The 12,427-nt window shown below is 35.6% G+C and overlaps 1 protein-coding gene across 6 annotated transcripts in view; it reads right to left on the reverse strand.

The window, feature by feature from the left end:
• Positions 1 to 3,161: 3,161 nt before the first annotated feature.
• ptch1.L (patched 1 L homeolog) overlaps positions 3,162 to 12,427 on the reverse strand; it is a 78,248-nt gene continuing 68,982 nt past the window's right edge. For 5 of the 6 annotated variants that reach the window (XM_018259136.2, XM_041564528.1, XM_018259127.2 and 2 more), the window contains 4 exons: positions 8,025 to 8,124; positions 7,426 to 7,650; positions 5,371 to 5,899; positions 3,162 to 5,010 (listed from right to left, as the gene is read on the reverse strand). In XM_018259136.2, coding sequence (XP_018114625.1) covers positions 5,372 to 5,899; positions 7,426 to 7,650; positions 8,025 to 8,124 — 853 coding nt within the window. In that variant the 3' untranslated portion in view covers positions 3,162 to 5,010; position 5,371. Of the gene's footprint in view, positions 5,011 to 5,370; positions 5,900 to 7,425; positions 7,651 to 8,024; positions 8,125 to 8,304; positions 8,313 to 12,427 lie in introns of those variants that run through there. The other variant, XR_001935404.2, reaches the window with a different exon arrangement.

Below are 12,427 nucleotides of genomic sequence, written 5' to 3' on the forward strand. Positions count from 1 at the left end.
ATTCTATAGAATGCTTTACCATGAGGAGCAAACAGCTGTAGAAACTCTGTTTGTTTAAGATTGCAGCTGCCATATTAGCTTGATGTGACAACTTCCTGCCCGAGTCTCTCCCTGCTCGCTCATAGCTCTGGGCTCAGGAAGGAAAGAGAGGGAGAAGGTAGGTGGAGAGGGAGAGAGGAGCAAACTGAGCATGCTCAAGCCCGTGCCCTGGAGTTTTAAGCTGAAGGCAGGAAGTCTGATACAGAAGTCCAAGTGTACACAATAGAGGGAAATAAATGATGTCTTTATTTTGATAGGGGAGTCAGAACAGCATTACTCTGAGGGTTTACTGGTGTATTTATATAGACCTTTCTGATAAAACGTACTTACTTTTAACCTTTCCTTCTCCATTAAGACATTGTATTACTTTATCTCTATTAGTAACCACTGAATAGTTTAAATGGTAGGCACAAACACACAAAATGACCAAAAAACAGTACCAGAGCAAAATGCGTAATCAATAAGTTATAGTAATTTTTATTCATGTTAGAAATTCTATCAGTGTCTGAACAATATTATTTAGAGAGGCTGTACAATGTTCACTTTTCAATGTTTGCAAAAGAGACAGAACCAGATTACATATGGCAACTAAAACAAACACTGTGTTGAGCGCTCTCAACTTGATTAACCCACTCTGTCAAGGGGCTGTCCACTAAACTCTAAAAGTCTGCTTGCAGGTCAACCCATAAGGGTTAAGCCAGCGATAGGAAACATTTGATGCCATAGCTATACCAGAATGATAATTCCTCACTAAACTCCGGTAAAGAAATTGTAATTCTGGGACAGCTGGGTGTTCAAATTTTGCCTATTTCATGGTCAACTTTATAAGTGTGCACTGTAATCAGGTTTCACTTCTCACAAGGGTACCAATACATATAAACTCTTTAAAAATATACTTCTGTCAAAAGACTCGATGACTACTATGTACACTACAAAAATAAATTTTCATATAAATAAATTATATGGCATACTTTTGTCTTTGTAAATGAAATGACACAAAACTCACCAGTGCCTGACAATGGCAGCTAGCAAGACGCAGTTGAATATTTTTTGTTCCTTTTAATTCCTTAAACTAAAAAGCTAGGAGTCCTTAATGTAAATGTCATATACTCTCTTCCTATTTAACATTAGTAAGCACTCTATAACAAATACAAATCCATTAAAAGTAGAGCTGAAATAGTGTTTTCCAATAGTAAATACGAAAATCCCTGCATTGTTTTGTTATAGACTGGCATGAAAAATACTGCAAGAACACATTCTTATTATACAAAAAATAAATAGTAAAAAAAAAAAAAAATGATATATATATTTATATATTGCCAGCTACTGACTTCTCCTTTGCCAATGTGACTATGGGAGAAATAAAATGGTCTATACTGTGCAGAAGGCAGCAGACACACTAACAGGGGGGGGGGGGGGGGAAGATGGAGCACAATTGTAATGCTGAGATAATTCTTCTTTGCCTTGCCAGCCGTTTCCCAGCTACGGCCCTTGACATCTTCAGCAGGGGCCACAGTAACTTGGACTTAAAGGCGCTGTTCACCTTTAAGTTCACTTTTAGTATGATGTAGATGGTGGTAGTGGTATTCCAAGACACTTTGCAATTGGTTTTCATTTTTTATTATTTGTTGTTTTTGAGTTATTTAGCTTTTTATTCAGCAGCTCTACAGTTAGCAATATCAGCAATCTGGTTGCTAGGGTAATTTGGACCTTGATGCATTGATTTGAATAAGAGAGTGGAATATGAATAGGAGAGGGCCTAAATAAACTAAGAAAAAGTAGGAATAAGAATAAATGTGCTTTGTTTTTTTTAGATGGGGTCGGTGACCCCCATTTCAAAGCTGGAAAGAGTTGGAAGACCAATTGAAAAGTTGCTTAGAATTGATCATTCTATAACATACTAAAATTAATTTAAAGGTGAACCACCCTTTAAGTGTTCACTGGGCACAAAGCTTGTGAAATCTCAGCCCTACAGAGATTGTTCTACATAAAGAGAAGATGTTGTCCATGTATTTCTGAAGATGCGTGCAGCCTCCTCACAAGTAATCAGATTCTGCTGCCTGCTTTTTGTAAGGTAAAGAGATACACAAGAAATGTACTTACGATATTCTTTGAAAGAATCTAGGTGACAAATAGCTATTAGAAACGCATAGCATTGTCCAGCTATGTTAAGCCACACCAGCAAATTGCTTGTGTGGCTTTTATACAGGTATTGTATCTGTTATCCAGAATGTTTGGGACCTGGGGCTATACGGATAATGGATCTTTCCATAATTTGGATCTTTACACCCAAAGTCTACTCGAGAATCATGTAAACATTAAATAAACTCAATAGGCTGGTTCTGCTTCCATTAAGCATTCATTATATCTTAGTTGAGATCAAGAACACGGTACTGTTTTATTATTACAGAAAAAAAGAAAATGATTTTTAAAAATTTGTATTGTTTGGATAAAATGGAGTCTATGGGAGACGGCCTTTCCGTAATTGGGAGCTTTCTGCATAATGGGTTTCTGGATGACGGATCCCATACCTGTACTAAAGCTTAAGTGGCTCTGCAGAGGCAGGCTGTCTGAAATCCTGTTACTTCTACAGCATTCAGGCAGATACGTCTTGCTGACAGTACTAACTGAAGAGCAAGAACCTGGTGTAAAGCCATATCAAATATTACAAAAATAAGACAAACAGTTATCGTGTACCAATGATAATTACATCTGAATACTGAATATAAGACTAGTGACTTGTACTCAGCAAAGGCATAACGGAGATCACAACTCAGCAGGAAGAACGTTATTAGTCAGAAGGGGGATAATCATGGGGTAGGGGAATGTAGCTCAGGTATTGTTAGCACCAAAGGTTGCTAGTCTCCATGTTCTTATCTGGCCCCTGGGATTTACAAAACTTGTACTCTACAAATAACATCATGTCATGCCTTGAGAACAATACATGAATTCATCAAAACGTATGTTATTTCCTCAAGTCTACCCACCCCAGACTTCTGCTAAGCACAACATACACTGTGTCAAAGGTCTTCGTTATCTGATGGAGACCACATAGAGATATGGTATAGAGACGGTCACTACACCAAATGCACTAAATTCAGAATCGTTTTTTGGTCATTTCTACCACTGACACCATGAAATCTAAAGGCGCCCAATTAATTGGCAGTTAAAACAAAACGAACAAAGGCCTGATATCTTGCACTCTCACGCTCTACTCCCTGTACAAAGTACAGTAATGCTAGAAACTAAGGCAGCTGTGGTGTCAGTGTGCTTATGTAACAATAGCTTATATTGATATGGAATAATGGCTACATATTGATTTGTATAGCTACATGTCTGTAGTGCCTAAAAAACATTTCAGCTTAAATTCTTTTGTGACACAGGATAGCATTATGTAACCTAATGGCACAAGGAGAAATGTTACAGTATACCAAGATAAAAAAGAAAGTTTGCATTATATTAAGACTGAAAAAAAACAAAGGCCACAAAAATAAACTAAACCAACCATATCTGTGTAGATAAAGGAAAGTCAGAGGTAGATCGAGCAACAGTTGATATTACTAGAGCCCAGGGAAAGCATATTAGCACCACCAAGTGAAAGGGAATGGGCAGTCAAACGCTACGGAAGACCTAAATCCTCTGTTGACACCTTTGATGCTGGAAGTGCTTATTGCAGGGTGTTTCTAAAACGACTGTGCTGTAGCTTACTAGAGCTAATGAGCAGCAACTTTAACACTGCATACTGGTACAGGTATGGGATTCCTTATCTGAAAACCTGTTGTCCAGAAAGCTCTGCAGAAGAGAAGACCATCTCCCATATAATAAATTTTAAGCAAATAACTATTTTTTTTAAAAGTGAGTTCATCTTGTACTTGATGGTAATGAGGCTGAATGAATCTACACTGGTGGCAATACAATCCTTTTGGATCGATTTCATGCTTAAAGCAGGCCTGGACTGTCAATCAAAATAGGCCCTGGCATTTCAGGTACACAGAGGCCCAAATAGCCCAATAAATAGTGACAGTCTATGGCATCTTACAACAGCCCTCTTACATTTGCATGAACCCACAGATTGCCAGTGTAGCCCTGGTTTAAAATTAAAGTATGGTCATCCACATTACAGAAATGCCCTTTAGCTGGAAACCCCCAGATAATAGATCCTATACCTGTAATGTTCTCCATTAATGCCTGCAACAACCATAGTTTTTTTGGTAATGAAGACTGAACGTCTCTAGTGAATAAGTGCTCTGGACAGAGGGGGGAGCACTCCCAACATCAAGGTATTACAGAAGAAAATGAAGAGAATGCAATACAGTGGCACAGACTGTACAACAGAAGACTTGTAAGAATTGCAAAGTTCCAGGTGTAATGAAAATACACAAATTGCGATAGAATTCTTCATATCTGAAAGAAAAGTAATCACGCATAGCGTGCCTGGAAGTTATTTGTTAAATACTACCACAGGGTTGTGATACAAACGTTTTGCCTCACCCTTTGGCACACAAAATGTTATCAGCTGTAATTGTACGTTTACACATATAAAATAACACCTATCATGTAAGCAATATTTGCATAGAATTATACAGGTCAATTATACAATATTTAAGCAGCAGGAAAAATAAAATACACAGATTTTCAGTTTCTAGATTAATCTTATTTGTGGCACAGGCCCTGTACACTAAGGAAGGGAAATGTGTTTGCCTCACCTGTTAAAAGGACTAAAAAATAATTATAATAATAATAAAATAAAATAATTCAACAATTATTCTAACTTTACAATGGACTCTTGTATATTACATATGTATACACCTTTTAAATATTTATAGCAATATTTTACACTTTTATACAACAGGTTACAGTAACAGTGAACTGATGCAGCATGTCCATTATATAAAACATCCAGCAGCTTTCTTAACCAGTCTGGAAATTCATTCCCATCTTTGGCCATCAATGATTCAGAATGGATAGACCCTGTTAAAAAAATAAAAAATAAAATAATCAATTGGCCTCAGTAGCAAGATTAATTCAAGGGTTATGGAACATATGGTGATGCGTAGACATTTTTTAGCTCACGACAGTATAACGCTTGCATGTGTCATGAGCCAGATATCAATGAAGCCATCATGGCTGCACTGAAAATATCCAGAAAGTGTGAGGGACGGTTAATTATTTAATGTATCAGTTTATGGAATACCTGCAAAAATACTGAGGCATAGCGGGGCACTCTTGTCCTATCAATACATGATAATAATCACAATTATATAATACTTCTCCAGAGTATGTATTGCATAGTTCTTGACAAAATACACAGAAACATGATAATCAATTTACCTTATTTTGAGGCATTTCCCTGTGTCCTTTCTTTGCATTCAACATCTTGCAGCTCTATTACTTCTACTTTAGAGTCCCTTCTTTCATTGCGTACATTAAAAGGCACATGAGGGTCCTCAAAATGTCCATGGTCAGTTTCGGGGTAGCCACCATAAAAGGGGTAGCTACCGTGGGAGCCGTGGCTACACACAGAAGGGTGCACAGCAACAGTAACTGAAGCAGAGGCAGTCACAGTAGTAATAGGTTGGCCATACGCAGGCACTGAAGCACCTCCTGGAGCAAAGGCAGTTTTTCGCATGTTATGGGAGTGGGATCTGTGCCCTGACCTATCCCTGCTACTAGGACCAGCATGCTCTTCAGTAAAAGATGCAAATGCATCTCTGCGAGGTCTGTATGGTGGTGGCCGTGATCCTTCTGTTGAATCCCATCTCTGATTCCTATTTGATCGCCATTGTTGTTGAGTTCTGGGTTCTTTGTTGGATGGTGTGCTTTGATTTGGTGGATTATGCCGATTTGTTTGCTGCACAACCTATGGATAAGAATATATATTATCAGCCTAGAGACAAAGGACTATCACACAGTGTATGTGTGTGTGTGTGTGTGTGTGTGTGTGTGTGTGTGTGTGTGTGTGTGTGTGTGTGTGTGTGTGTATATATATAAATAAATATATATATATATATATATATATATATATATATATATATATATATATATATATATATATATATAAATATAAATATATATATATATAATATAAATATAAATATATAAATATAAATATAAATATATATATATATAAATATATATATATAAATAAATATAATATATATATAAATATATATATATAAATATAAATATATATATATAAATAAATATAAATATATATATATAAATAGAAATATATATATAAATATAAATATATATATAAATATATATATATATATATATATATATATATATATATATATAAATATATATATATAAATATATATATATATATAAATAAATATATATATATATAAATAAATATATATAAATAAATATATATATATATATATATATATATAAATATATATATATATATATATATATATATATATATATATATATATAAATATAATTGTTAGAATAATTTACATTCTTATAAGCAGTCATGTTTTGTGGTCTACCAGTGGATCGAATTAAAACTTATTTTATTATAATAATCTGTTTGTGAATTATGAATGATGAATGAAGCTGGCCTTTAAAGGGAAACTCTAGTGATTTTTTTTTTTTTTTTTTGCATAACGCAAGAAAATGTTGCAACTTATAATATACATCTATCTGTTTAAATTCTCCAACTCTTGAAATGGTGTAGTAGCAGAAGTCAGCTGATTAACAGACCTAGAGGAGACTCAGAACTAGAGAGCAAATAGGCATAAACAAATACTGCTTTCAACTACAATCTGGTGTTTTTCTTGCAAAAAATAAATAAATAAAGATGATGCAAAAAAAGTGTTTTTGGAATGGAGTTTCTCTGTCTATGCAAGTTACTGCTAATATAAATATATATATATATATATATATATATATATATATATATATATATATATATATATATATATAAATATATATATATATAAATATAAATATATAAGATAATAAAAGGACTCGCACTCCAATTCCTTTTTCGTGAATAAACGTGTTAATTTATTTTTAGTTGCATTTTTCCAATGTTTCGGCCCACATTAGGGCCTTTATCAAGGATAATGGATAAAGGATAATTATCCTTGATAAAGGCCCTAATGTGGGCCGAAATGTTGGAAGAATGCAACTAAAAATAAATTAACACGTTTATTCACAAAAAAGGAATTGGAGTGCGAGTCCTTTGATTATCTTATCTGAACAATATTGACCCACGCACCCAAAATTGTTTGGAATATCTGGTAAGAGTGCATACACTGGATGGACTTATATAAATATATATATATGTATGTATACACACACACACACAGATCATAGATACATATACACACGCATTTATGAATACTGAATAATACAATTGGAGGCACGTACAGTGGGCCGTGGAAAGACTGCTGCAGAACACTGCTGAGAATTATATTGATGGAGCTCTTCGCTGATTCCTGATACAGTGGTCTGAGAACTATATTCTGAATCTGAGGAATCTGACCCATTTTGCGTCGGTCTAGGATGCACAGGGAACCTTACAATATTTGGTGGTGGTGGTGGTGGTGGGTCTTGAGAAACCTCAAGCCTATCTCTGCCATTAGTTGGAGAGACCTATAAAAGAAAATGGTATACATTATGTTATGTTCAAACACCACTAATATTCATTGCATTGCCTTAATATCAACATAGTATACAAAATATATTATAATACAGTGCAAACTTGATTTTACATCCCCTGATTTTAAGTTTTCCCACATTTCCCTGATTTTACATTTTAACAGCTTTTATACCATTTGTTTTCTGGACCCCTAAAAATGTAAAATGGAGGTTCTACTGTATAGCATGTTACAAAATGATAAAAGGTGCTCAGTGATGTCAACAGTGTCACATGACTCATTTAAACTCGTGTATAAGAAATAACCCAAGTTCATCTAAGCGCATTTTAAGTAAACTAAATTAGCAAGTATTACAAAACTGTTACAAACCTCAGGATAAGGTCCAAAGAAAGACAGAAGTACAGGAAGTAGCACCAAACCGTTTAATACACCCAAAAGAGTTAGAATTGCCAGAACAGCAAAAAAGTACCTAAGAGAAAAAAAATGAACGTAAGTATCTTGGTCCAAACAGTATCAGATATGAGCTTAGAGTATATTGTATCATACAGGCCAATACTAGAGTGACTTTCAAAACATGCAAGAACAAAAAATACACAAAAATCACACAATAGCACAAAAGAACATATTAATAGTAACTTTTTATTTTTACCTTGAATGCTACTTTCCCCAATTCAAAGAGTAGTTATAAGAAAAGAAAAAAGGTTATATTGTTAATCAATAAGAATGTTTCAATAAATTGCAGCTATTCATTGAGGTGCAACACAAGGTGGAGTAAAAAAAATGGAATCTGAAGTGAATACGGGAAAAGAATGAGAACCCAGATACAATAGCAGCCCCTCCTCCACTTTCCCCATTAGTGAGAGCCCAGAAGATGGGAACAAATGAAGGAAAGGAGTAGAATTTAAACTATTTAGTCTACAAGGGGAAAAGGCCACTTCTCCAAGTGGTTAATCCACTGTGAAATGCTCATGAGACCAACTGCACAATTTCTAATTAAATCTTTCTCTCTCTCTTTTTCTTATCAGGTATGGCTTGTTGATTTGTATCTTTTTCAATTCTGCTTCGTTCAGTCTGCTCTGCTCTGTGTATTACATATTTACTATATTGCACAGTCTTGTTTTTTTTTTATAAGAAAGGAAAGCAGCTTTTTGTGAAAGAAAATGCTTTACATTCTGTGGTATGCTCCAGCACGGTTCAGAGTAAAAGGTTCCACAATGGTTGAGCTGCATTGCAGGCTAATCTTTTGTTGATCAATTTAGCATCTCTGAATACTCTTGTTTTGAGTGAGCCAATTCAAACATAAAGGCTGCAGTAATGGGGAGGGGGGGAAGAACACAAATGGATGTGGTTTCCCACCACTAAGACTTAGTCATGGATTACTAAATAATGCCAAAAGCAGGTCTCTTCAACTGCCCTGCCTGCCCCTTACAGCTGCTGAAGGAATCCCAGAATCCTTGTTGGCCCAAAGCTGGAAGCAGCTTTACTCCACAGCAGTGCTGTGCAACTATTTCTAGGTAATAAACCAATTCATGAATTTGTGTTATATTGGATAATTGGTTTAATTTAGGGATGCGCCGAATTCCTTGTGTCTGGCCGAACCAGATCCGAATCATAATTTGCATATGTAAATTAGGGGTGGGGAGGGAAATCACGTGACTTTTCATCACAAAACAAATTTTCACACTTTTTCCTTTCCCGCCCCTAATTTGCATATACAAATTAGGATTTGGTTCCGTATTCGGCGCATCCCTAGTTTAATTAAAATAAATTAAGTTAAGAGGCAGATTTATCAAGGGTCAAAGTGAAAATTTAAATTTCGAATTTAAAAATTTTAATTTTCAGTTTATTTTAGTGTAATCCGACTAGGGAATTGTTAAAATGTATTTGAATTTTAAAATCTCGAGTTCATGGGAGTTTTTACAAACTCATGAACTTGAAATCTACCCCTAAGTGTATGGATACATTGGCCTGTCTGGGGGGCAATAAAAATTCCTAGCATGTAGCACTTAGCCCAAAGGCACCAGTTGGGGAGTCCTGCTCCATAGGGTCACATGATCTTCTGAGCATAATTTCTTGAAGGAAAAACAAGCTTTTACATTTTGCAGGTCTGACTAATTAAAGGTAATGGAGCTGGCAAATAAGTGAACCAGCTAAGCACATGGGCAGATTCGGGGAGATCTTGTCGCCTGGCGACTAATCGCCTCTTCTGCGAGGCAACAATCTCCCCGAACTGCCTCCACCCTGCTATTATGAGAAAACGCCAGCGCCAATGCACTCGTGGTGCTTCGATTTCCGAAGTCGCGGAAATTGCCTCACAAGGAAACTTCGGGCGACTCCGGAAATCGAAGCGATGTGAGTGCATTGGTGCTGGCGTTTTCTCATATTTTCAAATACATGTATAGAATTCATACTATAAACCTGACCTAGAGCGAAGTTTCCTTTTAAAATAGGGTTAATGAGACCTTGGCACTAGTAAAAGTCTTGTTTTCCGATGTTTTGTTTTTTTAAATATCACAACATACAAATATTCCTGGTTCTGTAAACATCTCACAAATCTAAACTCCATTAGTACTATCAACAACCCAATGTCTTCCTTAAAAGTAAACGAAGCAGAACTTGAGACTGAGATTTGTATCAACAAGAGGCCTCAGAAACATTTGCATGTCATCCATCTTACACTTCAATAAACAATATGATTATATTGCTGTCTACTTTGCATATACAATGCCTCTTAATTTACTCCATTTTAGCGGAGCTGATTGTTGAGCTAATCTTTCTAAATGTCCAAAAGCTCTGGAACACTGGTAATCCCCTGGAACAATGGAACAAATTTTGATAACTGCATCCGCCCTGGAAAAATACCAGAACAGAGGAGGACAGATTTTACTTCTAAAAAACATTTACCCACATTTAACTCACTTTAAAACAGGGTAAGTATGTAAGTGTTAAGCAAGGTAATAGGGTAAGTGTATTATAGTGGAAAATAAACAATTGTTTATATTGCACTATTATATCCGTCAGCCATGATTATTTTTTTTTTCAAACATATGTTACATTTGACCAATTTTGAAATTGAATTGAGACATGCTAGTGCAGAATCGGAATGACAAATATCCATTCGGGTGGGGGCTTTTACCATAGAACTTTACATGTCAAACAACACTAGATAATTAAGGTTCAAGTGTAGCTTATTGCAACAGTGTGTTCTCTATACATCTATGTCGCTATCCCAATATGAATCCAACACTTGCAATTTTTAAACTCTAAGTAGCGTGACGGAAAGCCAGATCTTCAAATCTGTTTAACTCAATATTTCTATTCTATTCTACACTGTTGCTATTGCCCATCCTCCACCAACTTTGGTTTGCCTTCCAGGCTTATTCTTGGGTACCACAACAATCTGCCACAATGAACCACTGTTACTTCTAAGATTAGTCATTTTCGAGAGCTCCATAGGTTGTTTGGAGTAGAGAGGGATCTATTTCACTGCACTTATCAAATTCCCTTCAAAAGAAAACCTCCTCTGAGCTGACAAACTTACATTCTTAATTAAATCCACAAGAAAACAGTCCTCCTTTTAATTCTCTGCAGAAACCTACAAGTTCCTTATGTCTTCATCCAGAGACTCATGACAAATATACTGCTCATATAGACTTTAAGAAAGCCATAACAGCGTTATTTTGAGAACCTCAATCCATTTTATCAGCTTCACACAAAACATATCCCCAAACAAAGTGTAGGTCCCATGGGTTCTGCAATTACACAACAATTTGTTGTATAGAAGACCAGGAGTATGTTTGAAAAACCATAAGGAATAATTGAAATGTAGACCAATGAAGATAAATATTAATAGGAAAGCTGAATCTAAAAACATATTGTTACAATGATATGGATTCAAACAAATAATAATACACACTCACAAATACATACATGTATGATTGATAGACACACAGAGGCCATGCAGGATTATTATAGCAATGCAAAATAATGACATTAAAATGTATTGCATTAGTAAGTTTCAGTGTTAAAGAGGCACTATCATCAATAAGTAATATGTGTGATTGTCTGTATATCAGTAATTGCAAGGTGTTGTCCCTTTAAAAGAATTAGCCATGCATAACTTGTACACAAGTTGAACATTTTTGGCACACCAATTGCAAAGTAGTTAAAGGGATACTGTCATGGGAAAACATGTTTTTTTTCCAAAATGCATCAGTTAATAGTGCTGCTTCAGCAGAATTCTGCACTGAAATCAAGTTCTCAAAAGAGCAAACAGATTTTTTCATATTCAATTTTGAAATCTGATGGGGCTAGATATGTTGTCAGTTTCCCAGCTGTCCCAGTCATGTGACTTGTGCCTGCACTTTAGGATGGAACTGCTTTCTGGCAGGCTGTTATTTCTCCTACTTAATGTAACTGAGTCTCAGTGGGATTTGGCTTTTACTATTGATTGTTGTTCTTAGATCTACCAGGGAGCTGTTATCTTGTGCTAGGGAGCTGTTATCTGGTTACCTTCCCATTGTTCTGTTGTAAGGCTGCTGGGGGGGAGGGAGGGGGTGATATCACTCCAACTTGCAGTACAGCAGTAAAGAGTGACTGAAGTTTTGTCAGAGCACAAGTCACATGACTGGGGGCAGCTGGGAAACATGTCTAGCCCCATATCAGATTTCAAAATTGAATATAACAAAATGTGTTTACTCTTTTGAAAAATGGATTTCAGTGCAGAATTCTGCTGGAGCAGCACTATTAACTGATGGGTTTTGAAAAAAACA

Source organism: Xenopus laevis, chromosome 1L (genome assembly GCF_017654675.1).
Source record: "Xenopus laevis strain J_2021 chromosome 1L, Xenopus_laevis_v10.1, whole genome shotgun sequence".
Classification (NCBI taxonomy): Eukaryota; Metazoa; Chordata; class Amphibia; order Anura; family Pipidae; genus Xenopus; species Xenopus laevis.